This window comes from Tinamus guttatus, unplaced genomic scaffold (genome assembly GCF_059628265.1).
Source record: "Tinamus guttatus ecotype Peru unplaced genomic scaffold, ASM5962826v1 Tinamus_guttatus_pri_ptg000652l, whole genome shotgun sequence".
Classification (NCBI taxonomy): Eukaryota; Metazoa; Chordata; class Aves; order Tinamiformes; family Tinamidae; genus Tinamus; species Tinamus guttatus.
In genome coordinates, this window is record NW_028289186.1 from 267,524 (window position 1) to 287,188 (window position 19,665).

Genomic DNA, 19,665 nt, shown 5'->3' on the forward strand with positions numbered 1-19,665 from the left:
AAAAAGCAAAAACATAATGTTAGCTCTCTAAATAAATAAAACCAGTCTGTATATTTCTAAAAACCTCACAATTTAAGTGGAAAAATGAAGTCTGTCCACAAGCAAAAAAATAATGCAGAATGAGAAACAATGCAAAGCTGAAGATCATCACTCTCTTGTACTAATTTTGCAGGATGACATACTTCTGGAAGCACAAAGAGTCCCAGTATAGGAAAGCGTTTTTCCTAGGTAAAAAACATCCACACACATGAAGCCAATTTAGAATAACTTATCATACACACTACCCTTAACTTAGCATGCTGAGGTGACACAGCACTATGTGGTAAAAAAAAACATTCTAGTCATCATTGCTTGTCTGTATAGTTGTAGATGTTTTCAGCTTTCCTCTGTTTAAAGACTCTGCCCTATTCCTTTTTGTTATTATTTGTAAGCATTTTTTCCAAGAGAACAACATTTTAATTATTAGTTTCTGCTAGAACTTCAAATAAGTACACCAGTTTGGACAATTGCACTTATTTGTTTTCCCTTTTTTATGTCTGAATGTCTGATTTTTAGTTACCACACACACAAGAAAAATACAAAAAAAAAAAGCCTCAAAAAATTCAGTATTTGTCATTGTTGTTGTGAGAAGGTTTCAGTCATATGTCAAAGACTCTGACTCCTAAACTATCTATATCTTAAATTTGGGGAGATTTGCCTGAAATACACTTGTCTTCTGTGCAGACAAACACTGTATACTAAGACTGAAAGTAGTGGTTTATAATACCTGAAGAGGGTTGACAAATTTCCCCTCAATCTTCATAACACTTGATATTCCAAAGTCTTCATTACTCAAAGGGAAAGTCAACTCCAAATCTCTCTCTAATGGTATTTTTTCCAGTTTAAATTGGATGGTGGTGTTATTCAGAATATGGAAAGCTGTTAAGAAGGGAAATGAAAACAACATTACCACATCATAATCAGTGAATTGATTAGCATATAGGAACTATTCAGCAGAGATAACATACTTGCTGTTTAACTTATTCAGAATTTGTAGTAATGCTGATATATGTGTATCTGGTTATGTTTCATTACATTTTTGCATGCAAGTCGCCATCATTGTCATTATTAAAAGAATTAAAATATATAAGTAAAAGAGAACTTGCTCACTCTAAAATTAAGGGGTATATTTTACGGCAGGGCAGGAGACAGAACATATATAATTGGATACAGTCAAATAAACATTTTTAATAATATCTACTAGTCATAATAAAACAATTAGGAGTCCCCTGATAAACATACCATAGCCTTTATGTAATGATTCAAAGAAATCATGGCGTGTAAAATGGGATTCTTCCTGGCTATTAAGACTGGCAGGACCTGAAGAAGAATGCAGGCCATGAGATAGCTCACTTGCAGACTCTTTCTTGCTCATGAACTGACTGCTATTTAAAGAATACATTTTAATATCTTTAATTTCAACTTGCAGTCTGTCACTTGTAGAGTCATCTTCTCCTGGTATGAAATTCTGAATAGATATTTGTCCCAGATGACCTACTAGCAGTTCAGGGCTACCTGGCTTTCGAGGTATTGAGACAATTGGCGATTCAATGTTAACATTTAAGATAAGTTTAATAGTATCACTTTTGAGAGGTTGGGATCCAAATCCATAGCCATCATTATCTTCTAGGTTGGCAAGATCTCTTGATCGTGGTGTTGTATCAAATAGTGAAACCATTTCACTGTACTCAGCCGTTTTAGTTGCCAAGACTGTAGTGACTTTTGATGCTGCACTTTTCAGCATGCTGCGGAAATTCTCTTCCAATTCATCCATTGACAAAGTCAGTTCTTTCAAAAATTTAGGTGAGTGGTTGTAGTGCAAGGAAGCCATTTTGAGGCTAAGAGAACACTCTTCTTTTGACTTTTCTGCAAAAGTGAAACTTAAAGCATCTGGAAGGCCACTTCCCTCATCAAGTCTAAAGAATAAAGATTCAAAGTAACCTGTATCACTAATGAGATTTTCATATCTTACTGCATTGCCTATACTGACAACATACTGGTTCTTAACACTATCTTGTGTTAGATCCATAAGGTGAAGACATCCAAGAGAGCCGTTTATATCAAACTTACTACACATAGAGACATTGACTTTGGTGCCACCAATACTTGCTGTTGCTATTTTTCTGCCATATTTTTCTCCATTTGTCATGCCAACTGTCCTGAGTAGGAGTATATTTAACCAGTGAATATCCACTGCTACCTCTGTATTCTGTGCATAAGTAGACTGAAAGGTTTCCTGTTCCCGATAATCTCTTTCCAAGTCAGTCATTAAAGGCTGAGGACTAGAATCTTCTTTCTCTTTTGGGAAAGATTTCTGGAGAAACCCAATCAACTCAACAATAGTCTCTGGATTAAGGATGATATCCAAATTGTTTACCTGCACAGAGATCACCTGCAAACTGCTATCCAAATTCATTGACGGGCATTCTGCACTCACAAATTGATACTCTAATTTTATCAGGGACTCTTGATCTTTTCTATGGGTACCAGAGGGAACATTTGAGGCTGTACATCTCTCTGTCAGACTAGACACAAAAGGATGTGCGTCATAGGGTCCATAAACAGGGGACTGAGCCCTGCTGTCTCGAAGACTTCCTGTGGGTACATCAAAACTAAGATTCTTATGAGAAGCCATCAAAAGATCGAAATCTGTGCCATACGTTTGCATAGTATCAACTAGCAACAGGCCATGAACAGTAAGGGAAACTTCTGCATCATATGGCCTTTTCACAAAATGGGCATTGGTGCCAAAAACCTTGAGTACAGAGATATATCGTCCATTACTCTCAACACCCAACTGCATACAGTTGACTTTGAATTCAGCCAGGAGAAGCTGAGATTCAACAAGAACTTCCCTAGTGTGCTGCTCTAGCATTACAACACTCTGTGTTAGATTCATTACAGAATCATGCAAGCTGCCAAGCTGGTCGACCTCTGTAAAAATCTTGTCTTTCCCTAAATGCAGAACGTCTGAAGGCTTAGTTTCAGATGTACTGAGCTGTGTAAAACAGTTCTTCAGAGCTAATATCTTATCTTCATTGACATGAATTTTCAAATCTGGTAAACTACCAGACAAAACAGCTCCTGGGTATCTTGGGTCAGATGTGTATATCAATCTACGCTCCAATTGCAGGTGAACATTGAATTTTTCCACCACGTGAGTTGGACCCACATCACTATCCTGAACATGTTTCCAGTTGTCTTTTACTCTTCCAACCATGATTTGAAGATCCATAAATGAAAGCGTGTATCTCTCATACATTTTTTTACTCATTAAGTGCGCTTGTAGCTGCTCCTCACTTATTTCTGCTCCAGTAAAATCTGGTAATTTGGTATCACTATTAGTGGTAGATTCTGGCGGGGGAGTATTGGGAGGAGTTGCTAGAGGTGTTTTATATTCCTCGTCACTTAATTCATTGACTTCTGATGAAAAAGCATCTGCATTCTTTTTGGCTTCATCTGTGAAGTAAAATAAAATAATTTTTTAAAAAAGAAAGTATTTTCCCCCTATTCTTGGATGTTTCCCCTCTTACCAGATCATCTAGTCTCAAGTTCTACTTTTTTAACACAGAGTTTACCCAAAATGGCCCCTGACCCCCTGCACTGTCATTTTTCTTAACAGGAAATCTCTTACACTTTTTCATGTGATGCTCAGTGATAATGTAGTGTCTTTTAATAGATTCTTTACCAATGCCTCATTTTTGGCACCCACTTACTGTTGCTACAAGATTTATTCTTAATCAACATTTGTTTAAAGAAAAAACAGGAGATCCTTTCATTTAAAAATTAATGCTATCCTCTCTGTATACAAGAGTAATAAGAGCAAGAAAAAGTTCCTAAGCCATCTCCACTTTCTACAACTGCATAAACATTTCTGGTAGAAGGCATAAGGAAAAAGCAGCAGTAATTCTAGAACGTACCTTGTGAATTGGTAAGTAATATTCTTCCCAGATCTACAACAACTAACACTGGATCCACAAATTTGAAATCATCAGGAAAGATCACCTGAGGAGCAGAAATATCAAGGCATACAGTCCAACTTTTGCTGTTTTCCTAAAAATTAAAAAGGAAAAAGAGAGTAGTACCCAAGAAATAGATTCTCCTCACATAAATAAATAACTTCAGCTGGCCATTTTTCACCTTGAGAGCTAACCTATCTTCAAGGGCTCAGTAACTCTTTAAGGTAGTTCTCCAGACTCTAATTACAATGAACAGATGTTTCCAAAAGATGATACATCCCATCCTAAGATTGCTGAGATATTTTTTTCTTTGGAGAGGCCCCTGTTCCTTCGACTGAGATGAAAGCAATAGCTTTGAGAAGACTTCTGCCTTTTACATGAATAACCTTGGATGATAAAAATCTGTCAAGAGTCTCCACGAATAAAACATGTATTTGACAGTGATTTACCATACATCTACCTATTACTTTTGCAGCACAAATAAGGTGAAACAATCATGAATAAGATGAAACAACCCTCAAGTCAGAAAACAATCTTTAAATAAATTATACTCAATTTAGCTTTGATGTAACAGAACACTATTGCACACTAGAGCCACACACATACACTCCTCTGGATTTCAATTCCTGAAGTGTATGTCAATAGAGTCTAAATAACCATTTTATTTAGACCATTTTTGAAGAAAAAAAAAAAAAAAAAGGAAACGTAAAAGCTTACAATGAATTCTCCCACTAGTAAACGATCAATAGTTTGCCTGATTTCAGCTTTTGTCTGCATTTTCAGTTTGTTGTACTGTCTTCTGGCAGCTTCAGCCACTCTTGCCTCTAGTTCAGACTGATATCCGAAACCTGCACAAGACAGAGGCTTACTGGACATAGTTCTCTTCATCTGGGATTTAATCATAGAATCACAGAAAGGTCAAGTTTGGAAGGGACCTCTAGAGAACATCTAGTCCAAACAACCTGCACACGCAAGGCCACCTAGAGCATGTGGCACAGGATCGCGTCCAAGTGGGTTTGGAATATCTCCAGAGAATCAGGGAAAACAAACAATCCAACCAACCGAAAGAATGCCAAAATGTATTCTGAGTTGACAGAAAATTACTTCAATTATAGCAGTAAAATGTAAGGCAGGAAAATGTAACAGTGGAAAGCCACTGGCTCTACCTAAAAATCAACCAGTTTCCAGAAGAATAAATAAATAAATAACAAAAATCAAGTGTCCAAGCACCTAGAGCAATTCCCAACCTTCCTGCTTGCTGTTAGTATTTGTCAGACCTTCAACTTGAGTTCCTGGTTGGGGTAGAGTAGTGGGGAGAAAGACCTGAAAAGAGTCAGTACATATGGGAAAGAACGGGGCAAAATTCACACTAAATTTCCTTAGAAGTTTGTGAAATGTGTCCACTTTCCACTTTAAGAAAGCCCACTTTCTTAACACTCTACCCATAACACTTACAGAATAATGTCATCTTGTATGAAGAGATAATTATTGCTATAGTAAGTCTCATTCATGCTTTTATGTTCGGTACTTAAATCTTGTAATATTTTCAGAATTCAACAGAAAGAAGGTGGTGCATTAAGAAGTTTTAAATGTTGCTTATTTTCATCTCTTATCCTCAGAAACCAAACTTTAACAATTAAACTGCAAACGTAGTCAATTTATAATGTCACAGACTCCTAATGCTTGCTTGCTTTAGAAGTTTGAGAAAGATGCATGTTCAGCATTTTAAAAACAAGGTACCTCAGGCAGCTGTAACAAAAGGTCAAACCTCATCTATATAACAGAAAACTTACAGGAGGAATTAGGACAGTTGCCCCTAGTTACCACACTCCCTTGAACTGCAAAAACCTCTCTTTCCCTACACATTTCCAGCAGACCTTAAGGAAGTAAGCCTCCTGATTTAGTATTTCACTACAGGCAGCAGAAACATCCACTGTGTGGCACAGCAGCAACTTGCAATTTTAAAGAAGCATCACCTGAAGGAAAACCCTTATTCAATTAAACCAAAAAAAGAAATCACAAGAAGACTCAGGGTCTTCCCTAGTTTGAATTTGCTCTGAAAAAAAAAATAGCATTTTAGAGGGCTAAGAATGAGGGATCAGAAAAGCAGAAAAAAAGAAAAGCCACACACACCACAAAAAAACAACTTTAAAGGTTAACCTGAGGTATGAACCCTTCCCTTGTAGAAGAAGTCGGCTACTTTCTTAATGGCTTGTGGATTGTAAATAATATTTAGAGGTCTGGTACTGACTTCCAGGCGCCTCTCAAAATTGCTGTGGACTGGATTTCTTTCATAAAGCATTTCAAATACAGGGGCATCAGGATCTGTAACTAAATAAAAATGAGTTACAAAAAAGAATTATCAAAAGAACGCCAATGTATTTTAAAACTATTTTTTAATCAGTACAATAGGAAGAAGTTTTCTTGTCTGAAAATTCTTCAGTAACAGAAATATGGACAAACAAGTAAATCAACTTCTACTATCAACATAAATTAACTTGCCTGTATACACAAAAACACTTTCAGAACTGGGGTCCTACAACTGAAATCAGAAGTAATTCTGTTTTACCAAAAAAAAAAAAACAGCAAGTTTTTTTTTGTTTGTCTGTTTTTTATTAAAGGGTAGCTTGCATGCATTCATGTCTCAACAAAGTTTCAAAGACTTTCTTTAGATATTTGCAAAAGGCAATTTAAATTGAAGTCAATGATTCAATCGAAATTTCTGGTTTGCAGGAATTCTCATATGCACGTTCTGGTCTAACATACAATGAAATCTTTACCAGTGTTTTGATTAGTCACTTCTGAGGACAAATTCTGGAGACCAAAGGAAGACACACAGCCAACTTCTTTTTGCTGAGAAGAATTTAGGGGAAAAAGAAAAAAAATAGTTAGATAAATGAAACAAACTAATTGATATCAACAAAATTAAAGTTTTTTTCAGTATTAATCTTCTGGTCACTTCCCACATGCATGATACACATAATTTATGATATGCTCTTTTTCTGTACATAGCCAAACAAGAGAAAGAATATAACTACTGAAGAAGCAACTATTGAAGAAATGTAACTATTGAAGAAGTCTGTTTAGTAAACAGACTGAAGTTTGAAACGTAAATTGTTCAATTGTTCAACAAGTTATTCTTCCCAACACACATGACTAATGTTACATGCACAGCAAACAAAGGGATGATGCATGCATCCTATACAGTAACTTATCAAAACAGAAGAATTTTTTCACCTACAGGATTAGGGAAAACAAGAACAGGAAATATGGTCCCTTCTGTTGCCAAATCCCGCAGAAAAAGACCACCAAGCTGAACTTTGAGAAGGGAAGAATTTCTGCGAGGAAGGGATTCTGCTAGAATCTTTACACCTGAAAGATAAAAAACATATAACATTGTTATTTTTCCCTTTTTTTTTTTTTTTTGTACACAACATAACTTTTATTTAAATTTTATGGATGAAAATGATGATGGATGATCTTATTAAGAACAGGTCTGTTAGAGTGTTTATATTTGTTTCTAGAAAAAACAGATTAAACACTGAAATTTGGGATACAACGATTGTGATGCAAATATTTCTATCACTGTCTTCCTTCGCAGATCTAGAGTTAGATTTCTATATTAAAATCACTTAAATTCCAAGAAGAAAATCTTTTCACTTGACACATCAACAGCAGCAGATGGGTTCCATGCTCACTCCAAATTTCATTTCAGCATAGTAGTTTAAAGGGGAGAAGCCTCTGAGGTCTTAAGGTGGACAAAGATTTTGTCCTTTTTGAGAAGGGACGATTAAAAATTGATCCAATACCTGAAAACTCCAGCTGCATGAAAGCACTCTCTTCAGCACACAACACCTTCTTCTCCGTATGCAACAGAGTGACAGAGCCACCTTGCAACTGAAGATTTAATTTAGCAAAAACATGATCTCTCTTCGTAAATGTATTCATGCTAGAAGCATCTGCGGCAGGATCAAAAAACTCATCTGCACCTAATTAAAAATGAAAAAGCAACCAATGTCAAATAAGTGAAGTTTCAGGAAGATTATTGAAGAATAAAAAGGTTTCTCAGAAATTCAATAGCATAGATTTTTTCCAAGCTCTATGGAGGGGAAAGAAAAAAGAAAAAACAAAGTAGGTAAACCTTCTTAGCAAAACAGAATATTCGGTAGGTAAGGTAGTTTAAGCATAAAATTCAAAAGACCTCACCAACCTAATACATCTTTTTAACAGTGCAGAAACAAGGAGGTGTTTTGGTTCCTCTTTACCAAGAGGAACACTACAACCATATAAACAGAAAAATGTGCATTTCCATACCCAGCATGCCTTCCGGATTCCACTGTTCCCGTGGGTCAGGCAGCAGTCCTTCAAAAGGTTCTCCTTCACATGTTTGCTGAGCATATCCATACCAACCTCCCCATCCAGGAAACCAGGACTGAAGGTACTGCAGCATCCCAGTGCTACTGCCAGGGGTGGATACGGCTGTAGGACAAACTCCGGGGGAATCAGGCAAAGGCTCTTTAACACTCTGGGTTTGAGCAACAAAGATATGCACATTAGTGCTAATAAATGAACTAATATATCAAGTGTGCACAGAAATGTCACCATAACATTATGATTTCATCTACTACTTATGAAGCACACAAGTTCAGTTAATCTGCAGCTGCTTTCCTAATAGGTTAAGAAATAGCAAACATGCCATCAGTTACCTGTTCATAAATGAAGTCATACAGAATTATCTGAACCTTACTTTAGAAATACTAAGCCCGATAAGATATCATTTGATACATGCTATAAAATACAGCTGTTTCAAGTAACTGTAGTAAGACAAACAAGATAAAAACAGATTGTAAAAGAGATCAGCAAATATTTTATGAAGTTTGCTCAGAAACTCCTTTACACAAGGTCCAGTTCCGTCATACTCATTCTGCATTTCATCTTCATTCTTTGTTTTGAAGATGTAGAATATTTGCTGTAGAAATTCTGGCAAGGATACTATTGAGGTAGGCCTTTGTATGACTAAGCAAGAGTTCACTGTGCAAGTGATAGCAGGAAAACCAAAGGAACTGAGCACTGTTTGCAATTTTAACACTGACACCACACTCAAACATTCAAAACACAAACTAACACTCATTAGCGGAACACAACACAATACCTCGGAATAATTCACTTGAAGATTCTAAGCATCAACCAAAGAATATTCACAGAATGTTTCTCACCTCAGCTAGTTCATGAAATTTATCATGAACTATCTCCAACAGTATCTTCAACTCCTCGTAAGTTTGCTCATCCTCAATACGAAGCATTTCTGCCTGAAAAGATAAAAAAGATAAAGTAATTACACTAAAATAATGTAGCTTTGCCATTCATGAATGTGCCAAACATCTGTGCAGTGAATGAGAATGAAATTCATGGAAAAACTAACAAGGCACTAATGACCATATCCACGTTTCTATTCACAAGGACATAAACAGCAGACACATGGGCCACTTAAAATGACATTTTCTTCTATTTCAAATACTATTTGGATTGCAAAATAAAGTATCTTTACATAATCCATACTGATTAGGAAGCTAATTGAATCAGAAAACTAATTGAAGAAGCTAATTGAAGTTTTCACATAGTATGAGAATAAAAGTCTCATATATACTCTTTCTTATGATTCTCCATTCCAGTGACTACAAAACTTTCAGTACCTTGGCCTACTTCTGCAGTTCATATTTATATATAATCCTTACTTGCATTATGTAACTTAAAGTATCAGTGGAATCACTCCCTGTAATTGAGACCGCTGAGGTAGACGCTGCCCTGAACTGTTTTAAGAAAAGTCCCAGTATACCTAGAAATAAAAAAGCAGCTAATTGCAGGACTATTTTCCTGCTGCGGAACACAGATTTATTATTGGGGGCACATTTCCTCTAAAACTTCATCTTAAAAAACAATGGAAAAACTGAAGCACCCTCAAACACAGCCAACTAGACACCTAGCCACACATTTCTGGAACACTTCTGATTTTTAAATGCTTCTTGAGTCTATAGAGAACAAGAGTTAGGAAAGTATCTGGCAGACTGACATAAAAATTTTGTAAGTGTAAATGCTGTATTTTGAGCTGTAACAGTTTTTCCATCAGACACACACATTTTTATTTCACTATGGAAAATGTTAAAAACCCTGACACACACAAGCCTCCATAACTGTAGGTTTCAAGCATTAAAAACTCAGTTTTGGTAAAAAGACAGTTTATTCAGGGAAAATAACTTGCAGTTCTTTTGAAGGTATGTTTAAGCTAGATTGAAGGCGCATAAGCTACTACAGAAGAGATTTAAATTCTGAAAAGAGCAAATAAATCAAACAAGATGGTTGACACTGTAAAAAAAAAACAAACAAAACAAAAAAAACACAACAGACAAAAACCCTCTCAAATCTAAATACCTGCTCTGTAGTAGAAAGTGGTTCCCCCTTCAACTTGCTATAATACATGTCAGTGTAGGAAACTGCATCTTGGGCTCGATGTAATGCAAACTCCCAGGTAGAACGTTGTCTCTGCTCCCTGATCTCCGAAATATTAGCATTCAAAGCAAAGATCCACCACTCTCGGCAGCTGAAATATTAAAGAGTTATGGTGTACTTCCAAAAAATGCATATAAGTGAAATTGGATAAAGGTCCAGGAAAGGTTCAGCAAGAAAACTCAGGGCAACTAGTCAGAAAAGGTATCAGTACTAGTTATAACATTAATGACCTAGTTCTGTAAGTTGTGCAGCATTAGATATTGTTCTTTGAAGACCCCATTACTTCAGAGGAATTTAGTATCACTGCTACATGTAGGACATGGTCATCAAAGGCAAAATATTGGGCTAGTCACCTAGATTTTAATATGATATCAACTGAACAACATATCTATGGATCTACTTACTTCTCTGTTACTGTAACCTTTGGTCTCCATTTCCTGAATTTAAGCTGTCGTTCCTTTCTATCCAGTTCCTTTAAAAATCCCATGATCTGTTGATACTGCATCTTTTAGTAAAGAAGTACAGAGATCCGTTAGGCAATGCTGAAGTGCCTTCCAAATCAAATGCAGGTAGAAACTCACTATGGGCTTACTTTATTTGCATTAATGGCCTGTATATTTCTTCATGATTAAAGGAATACATTAACCATCACTTGGTTTTCAACGCTGCATATTTTCTCCTAGTAGCTTGTGTGTGACATTCAACTTCTAGGTTTCCTTATTTACAAACACAAAATGAAATCTCTTTTCAGGCCAAATAAAAACAACCTAACATCAGCTGCTATTGTACATTCTGCAAATAAAAACTGTACACATCCCTTCTGGTACTTCAGTAGGCAAAAAAAAGTAAATCTTGGTCAGAGTAATGAAGTACACTGGAATAATTAAAGAGTTTGGAGTGACTAATTTTAACAAAAAAAAAAAATCTTCAGTATGCCCCTTTCAGTTGCCTCTAAAACTAAGTCTTCAAGAAATTTTTAATTTTATAGTTAGCACTTAAGCTCATACAAACACTATCACAGTTTTGTGGCCAGTAAGCTGACCAAATTTTAACTGTCCTACAAGTATTTTGTTGTCTGAACCTGTGACTCTTTGCATAGAAATACATCATTCAGTAAATATATAATTTACCTGTGAAAGCTTCAAGGGTATAGTCTCAAGCTGAATGTCACACTCAAGTCGTGGAGTGTGGCGTGATCTTAGAGGCTCCTTTGAACAATTTCTCTTCAGAAGAGCAGAGGTACATACAGGTTCCATGATATAATTATGATCACGGCTTTCCATACTTTTGTCCATTGCTTCCTGTGGGTTACAGACAAGTTTATTCTATTAGAAATGAGTGTAAAGTATTTCTTATTTCCTATTGTTTAAATATATTAGAATGGACCTTAATAACATACAAGCCAGTTTGGAGGAGAAAAAAAAAAAAGTTAAAAACATTCTCTCCCCCCAAGATAAAACAAAGTGATCTTATATCATAACCCTTACAGGTCCCAAATTAGAGCATGAAACCATGAACTTCTGTTGCTCTTTCACATGCAAAACTTCTCTCTTGTACCTGTAATTGACCAGGAGGAAGATCACCCAATAAAGTGCAATCAGTATCCCAATAAACACTGAAGTCAGCAATATCTAATTGTTTTTTCCTCATAAGTTTCTCCACCTGAAGCAGAAAAAAATGGAATAAAGTCAACTCATACAGCACATGCCACTCATTTTTAGTTCTACATGTTAATAGACACTATGAAATACCCACGATCAATTTACACCAATTCCCCAGCAACAACTGTTTGATGTGAAGCTTATTAAAAAGCCACATGTACTAAATGTTTAATGAGCACCGAATGTGGCATACACTAAAATCTAGAAAGAAAATACAGCATCGTATCTCAGCTGCCATGAGTTCTTGTACAAAGTTATACTTACTGGCTCAAATACTGCATTTTGCATTGATACATTTTTGATGCACATGCCAAAGGCAAACGGCTGTAAAGGATTTGTGACACCATCTTCAAATCTCACATGGACATCTTGAATTTTTAACTAAACAGAGAGGAGAAAGAACAAAGAGAAAAAAAATACTGAAGACAACTTTTCACATCATTACAGTACACAGCAACTATTCATTAATACTCCAAACATCAAATGTTTAATTTGTGCAATTCTCCAACAAATTTTTGGTAATTATTTAAATGCCAGGAAAGTCATATTCCTCACTTTTTTTCTATTTCTCTCCTCTTCTCAGATACCACTGCCATCCCTTTCACCCTAGTCAATCAGTCACTTTCACAAAACAGTGTGCTTTAATTTGCTCTCTTACTATCATCCTCATTTTCAACAAAAACATACAACTGGCAAAGCTCAATGTTTTATATACCAGAATCATCAGCATGAGCCAAGAATATCCCAGATCCAAACAAATATTAAGTGGTAAATGCTCCGAGAGCTCTGAGTTACCATGGTTTCTCAGCAGATATATGGCCGAGGACTGCGGGAAGCACCGACTCGCTGGCCTTGAGCTCTTGTACCAAATACACCTTCCTAACACATCAGGAAAGGCAAACTGACACTATCTCTCTCCTGAATTCCTTCTAGCAAGTAACAGAGCAATCAAACAATACAGAGTAGGGCTATTTCCTCTACACAGAGCAATTTGATATATCCTTGCACTGAAGCTAGCAAAAAATATTGTAAAAACTAACATGTAGAAAACAGCTTTTTTTTTAAATACAAATGATTAATAATATAATTGGTAAGAATTTTTATTTGAAGACATTATATGTTAAAAAACAAACAATACCCTAAATGCTAAGTTGTCATCAGTTACATCAGGACTTTGAAAGAAGAAACAAACAAAAAAAACAAAACATAACAGCCAGACTTCTGAGCCATTTTGAAACTAAGAAGACATTCATTAGATTTTTATTACTAGAAAAAGAAATAAGTAAAGAATTTGAGAGTAATCAATTAGGGGACGGAAAAAAAAAAAAGATTCATTTCCTTACAACTTCTCTTTCACCAAACAATTTATCTTCCATACAACTACCTTTGACTACATATTTCTTCTCTGCAGACTACCCAATGTGAAGCACAACGGGCACAGGTTAGGTTATTGAAACACTCTGAAACACAAAAGTTTGCTTACTTCAATATTTTCTACAATTCTTGTGACTACAGATGCAGTAACTGAGTACCAGTAAGATTCCCCTTTCTGTTGTCGTTCTTTCTAAAAGAGAAATTAGAGATGAGAATTAACATCAGTGTAAGAGCTGGTCAGGAAACATTTTACTGAAATCATCAGGGTGCAGAGAACATGATAGCACCCGATATATGTGGGAGGAAAAAAAGGCTTAGAGTTGCACTGTGCATTCCAACTTTGTTTCTTATATATTGGTTCTCAAAAGACATATTTCTTACAAGATATAAATGCAATACAGCTACCATAGCAGTTTCTTCACTATGAAGAACAAGTCCTCACAACTCACTTTCCATTTTTCTTCAAGTGCTAGTAGAAGAGCTTTCTTGTGTTCTCTTTCTTTCAACTTTTCTATTTCCTCATCAAAATCTTCTTTTTTCTCTGGTGCACCAATTAAGTGCAGCTTTGAAACAGATATCACCCATGGATCCACATGTGGGCGATAAAAAGGTATCTGTAGTGTTATTTTGCCAATGAAACCTGGAAATACAAAACAAAGATGCTATCAGATTCCTACGTAAACATATTTCTACTACCTCTAAAAGACATATGAAGAAAGCAATATAACACGGATACAATACTAGAATAGAATTCCATTACTAAAAATCAGTTTACCTCACATTTTCAAGCTACTGAATCATGCAAGAGTTTCTTACATATGCAATATTTCTACTTATAAATATGTCTTACACACATAGGCAATATACATACCCGCTTTCACTTCAAATGGTAATTCCAGTTCCTTCAAGGCATCTTTCTTCAGTGGTAAGTTTTCCAGTTCAACAGCACCTATAGAAAGCAGCAGGGGAGAAATAACTCACGGGCCAGCTGAGCAAAATTATGTTAAAGTGGCAATTTGAACATTAAAGCACAAGATGATTAGAAACATCACACACACATACACAAAAAAGGAATTAAGTAAGGTTTCATGAGAACAGCCAACTTCACACTCTGAGTTACATGGCAATTAAAGGGATGTTTAATATACTAATTAATTTTCCAGGGCCATGTGCTCAGATTATTAATTAGGCCAGCTAGAAGCAATCCTCTGCAAGGATTTAAATCTGAACTTTGCCTTTACCAAGAAAAAAAGCTTCTACTTCTAGTCTTTTAGAAAGAGACACTTCATGTATTTTCTGAATATTACAAACAGCACACACAAAAAAAGCGATGCAGTGTTATAAAATATTCCTCCCAAACCAGCTGACAGTTGGAACAAAAAGCAAATTTTAAGAAATTCATTTTTGAATTCCCAAGAATCCTCACCCTTTAAAAGGGCTACTGAAAGCTGGTCTGTGTTCAGGTTATTGACATATTTGCCCAAATAGGTGTTGAGGACCCAGGCTACCAATCCTTCCAACATGACTGTGCGCGAGAAGAGGGTAACTAAGGTTCTTCTGTCATTTTCTGGATCTCTGTTCCATAGTTACTGTTTTACCCTGGAAGAAAAAGTAAGAACATGAGTGCCTGAAACATAATGTCTCTCAGCAGCGGTGTGATGTTGCTACACAAAAATATGCACTGTAATCCCTCCAAAAGGCAGCAGAAATACCTAACTTGGTATATACCTAGAAAAACTATATTATGTGCATTCCCTGTAAGTTCCAACACACACCTTCATAGAGAGCTTTGATGTTTGCAGACCACTCCTACTGGCAAATTAGGCTCACCTTCACATCCTTTTCCTTACCGAAGCACCATGTTTTGATACAATGCAGAACATGGCCCTACAACACCTTTTTCCAAAGCAGGAAAAACTAAAATTCCAAATTGATGTGAAGCAGTTTTGCACTGGTTTCCTTATTCTCTTTTTAAAAGATGCTTCTACTATTTTCTTCAAGTTGCCAGCATCCTGAGTTTGGAAAGTTTAGCTTAAATAACAGATGTCCATTTGAAAGCTCCTTTTTCAAGTTTATTTTATATCACATCTATTATTTTTCAAAATAGGCACAGAAAACAAAATGTTTTCCTCATGCCTTCTGTTAGTGCTTATCATAACAATGCTATTTGTTCTGCCTCTGTTCTACGTAATGCTCCTTTACAAAGTTTTCTGGAGGCAGCACTTTGATTTTTTACACCAGCAGACCTGTTACTGTGCTCTGGATGCAAGTGCAAATACAAATGCTCTGCAGGTGGATTTTCTAACTTCACAGAAGAAAAACTGTAACTAAAGCTGAGAGCATGTGTATTTTGTGCACAAGACTAAAGCAAGGGCACGCACTTTTTCTCCACACTCATATGTATGAATTATAGGCTTTGTTTATACTCAACAAAAGTCTTCACTAATTCTGATTCTAATGAAAGGTATGCAAAATATTTATAAAATACTTATATTGTTTTTACTTTTTACAAGAGTGATGAACAACCATGTTCCCAGAAAGAGACGTCACTCAATGGTTATGCTAAATACAGCAGGAAGGAAAACGGCCTCCGTTAATCTTCAAAAATATGATTTTAGGAAAACAGTTACGTACCAGCTCACCAGTTACACATGAAGGATATTTACAGGCCATGAATGAAAGCGCTTTAACTGAGCTACAAGAAGTCGGTTTGGCATCCAAACTACATTGCAGCCCAGAGTTATCAATTGTATTTTTGCAGCATTCTTACATGGCATCTGTTAAACTGTCATTTATCCTCCCCAACTCCCCTGTTTTGGGGAAAATTATGTTATGTGTGGGAAGTAACCAGACACAAGTAACACAAGAGCTCTCAACAGTTACTCCACCTATAGGTTTTCAAAGTGATATCGCAGATTTCTATATCAGGAAAAGACATAGGGGCTCCTTTAAAAAAGCAACACCAGTAATATTTGTGAACGTTTCCCTTTATATTCTTTTCCAGACGTTTCTTTTTCAACTTGTTTTTATTAGATGTTAAAAACTCCTAGGCTCCTTTTAAAGTTTTAAATCTATGAATTGCAAAATTACTATTAGCTTGAGCAATGACAGGATTAAACCCATTATTATAGTAAGAAAAAGCAGCCATATCCTATCACATACTTAGGATGCTCTAAATGTACTTGCGTCAGTGTTTAGGAATGTCTCCCCACCACACACGTCCCTCTAAAACAGCGTATATACAGTTAAGTTCTACATATCGGGAAGGCAAGATTTACATTACATTAAATTTACATTAAATTAAGCTTGACAACAGGAAAAAAATGACAAATTCAAGAACTGAATTTAAATTTTATATTAAAAAATGCATTTTTGCCCTCAAATAGTGGGAAATGTATGCTTGATTAAAGGCTTAAATGCAGATGCCTGGATTTCTTTAAAAACATCTACTGAGAATTTTTAACTAATACAGCTAAAGAAAACAACCAGACTTAAACAGATACTGAAAGGCTTTTTCTAAAAGCAGAAAAGTAAACCTGCTTTTGTGATGCAGAGTGGAACACAAATGGCATACATAACTCAAAGCAAATTACATTAAAATATCAAATATATTCACATTAGACACATGCTTATCTAACAACTTATCTTTTCAAAATGCCTCGATGGTTTTCCAAAAAACAGCACTATCACTCTACATAACAAAGACTTCATAATCGTATGTAAGGTTCCCACCTTGTATTAGAGCTTATTTTCAAGTAAAATTGATAAGAAAGCTTAAGTTTAAATAGAAGTGAGCACAATAATCCATGTCACGTTGTTACACCTCACAGAAGAAATCCACAGGTTGTTAGGAGCCAAATTAGAAGAAAGATCTTGAAGAAACATTCAGAAGCACCAAACAGGTTAACATCACAATGACTGAAAAATCTCAGGTCTGTGAACAATTCCATGCCTGAAGTCATCATAAGAACTGTAAATAAGGTAAGTCACCTCCTTAACTTAAGCTTGCTGTGGAACACAGGTAATTATTTGGGCACCCTTCAGCACTTCTGAGGCATGTAATTTCGTAGCTTTCTAGTCCACTGCTGTGCCACAGGAAGGAAAACAAAACACTTCTTTTCTAATTATAATGTGTTTATTTCCTTAACGCTCAAGGTAAACAAAAACTGTAACATTTAACAGGATGAGAAACTAAGTTCAAAGTTAGGAGTTCACTTAAACCTGGTTCACTTCCTCGGGGCGGGGGGGGCAGAACAAAAAACGTGTTTTATAATGGGAAAAACTAAACTGCTTCCTCAGCACAGGCCCCTGGAGACAGGGTCAAGTGGCAAGAGACAGCTCTAGGCAGGCAGCAGAGAGCCAAGCAAGGCACAGTTGTTCTTACCGCACCTTTGGTTACTAGATTTAGTTAAGAGGTTAGTTACCGGCTGCAGCTAGGGGTGAATGTGTGTGTGGAGGGGAAACTCCTGGCGACACAAGAAGGCAGCGCGTGCAGGACCCCCCCGAACGCTCTCCTCGTTTTTCACAAACACACACACCCCACGGGGAGGAGTTGTTCAGCAAGAGAGACCTGTTGGCACATAACGCGTGGAGGACGAGAGGGGTCACCTTGCCCGCAGGCGGCCGCGAGAAGCGCAGGGGGCGAGGGGCAAACGGCGCGCGGGGACAGAGCGCCCAGGGGCGGCCCAGGGCCCGGCCGCGGGGCTGAGGACGGAGGCGGACGAGGCTGGGCCCGCCGCCCTCCAGGGCTCCAGCCTCGAGGACAAGCCGGGCACGGCGGCCCCTCGCCCCCTCAGGGTCAAGGCGGCGGGGCGGAGCGCTGAGGGGGGCGTGCGGCAGGGAGGAGCCCCTCAGGGCCGGGCGTCTGTCACGCTGCCAGGGCCGCGGCAGGGGCGGAAAGCGACGCAGGAGGAAACGACGGCCGGGGCCTAAGGCCGCCGCCAGCCCCCGCTCCCCGCCACCTACCTTAGCGCCCGGCCGCAGCCGCCTCCTCGATGGCGCACGGGGGTCAAGGGGCCGGTCGCCCGCGAACCAACGGAAGGGGCGGGGGGGGTGGGGGGGGGAGAGAAACGGGCACGGACGCCAGGGCGAGGGAACGCCGAGCAATCGATGCGCCCTTCCCCGCCTCTCTGAGGCGGAGCCGGGCCCGGGGCGGTTACCGGGGCGGGCAGGGCGTGCGCGCCATGAGGCGGCGCCGCGGCGCGAGTCACGCGGTGGCGGCCGCCCCACGGGAGGCGCGCGCGTCACGGGGCCGCGCGGGCGGCGGCGCCAACGGCCGCGCGCGCGGGGCGGGGCGGGCGCCAACGGCCGCTCCTGCGGTCACGGGGCGGCCCCACTTGTCCCCCCTACCCTTGAGGAGCCGACGTTTAAATTAATGACAGTTGTCATCATTTGTAGGAATGCAACCCACTTTTTTAAATATTATTGCTCAGAGGGAGGGGTAGCATTAAACATCACGGGATCTTTACTCAGAGTGGAGGTCACGCTTGTGACTTTTCTTTTTAATCACTCCGTGAGAGAAACCTACACCACAAAATCTACCATGCCATAGTTAAAATGGTGAAGTGAAACAACCCCTTCAAAAAATAAGAATTTTAATGTATAGTTCGGTATACATCATTATAAAAATATACTTTCATTTTTTTCAGCAAATATAAGCACATTTTTCATACTTTGAATGTAGAACCTAGATTTGCCTTCTGCCATGCAGCTCCATAATTTGAAAACCCCATAGAGTTACTGCCAACTGTAATAAACTTTTTTTAAAACTTCTTCAAATATCTTGAGCTGCTTCTTCAATCTGATCCCCACTGTGGGAGCTGATGAACAAGACAGGAGAATACTCAGTGCAGGCTATTCAAAGCAATATATAAAATGAGGTACTTCTCTTTCATAAATCCTGCAATTTTATATCAGTTTCCATGTTGTAGGTCTTTGCATCTTTCCTGCAAATTACTTTCAATTTTCAAAAGCCAATATAAAAACTTTGTAGAATGGCATAAAAGTCTCCTTGTCATTTCTCAGTTTCATGAAAAAAAAGTGAATAAACCTGATAAAAATAAGATGCTTAAGCTTCCACGTGAACTAAATTCTGACTCTAAATTGTAACTGTAGAATAAATGCTA

The 19,665-nt window shown here is 37.8% G+C and overlaps 1 protein-coding gene across 1 annotated transcript in view; it reads right to left on the reverse strand.

The window, feature by feature from the left end:
* Positions 1–18,584, reverse strand: part of VPS13D (vacuolar protein sorting 13 homolog D) — an 82,129-nt gene extending 63,545 nt beyond the window's left edge. The window contains 20 exon segments of the mRNA XM_088536204.1: positions 767–918; positions 1,282–3,498; positions 3,960–4,092; positions 4,716–4,846; positions 6,159–6,329; positions 6,779–6,851; positions 7,240–7,370; positions 7,808–7,987; positions 8,313–8,523; positions 9,215–9,307; positions 10,428–10,596; positions 10,910–11,010; positions 11,636–11,806; positions 12,063–12,167; positions 12,431–12,547; positions 13,650–13,730; positions 13,990–14,180; positions 14,412–14,489; positions 14,967–15,139; positions 18,506–18,584. Coding sequence (XP_088392330.1) covers positions 767–918; positions 1,282–3,498; positions 3,960–4,092; positions 4,716–4,846; positions 6,159–6,329; positions 6,779–6,851; positions 7,240–7,370; positions 7,808–7,987; positions 8,313–8,523; positions 9,215–9,307; positions 10,428–10,596; positions 10,910–11,010; positions 11,636–11,806; positions 12,063–12,167; positions 12,431–12,547; positions 13,650–13,730; positions 13,990–14,180; positions 14,412–14,489; positions 14,967–15,063 — 4,602 coding nt within the window. The 5' untranslated portion in view covers positions 15,064–15,139; positions 18,506–18,584.
* Between the last annotated feature and the right edge of the window lie 1,081 nt (positions 18,585–19,665).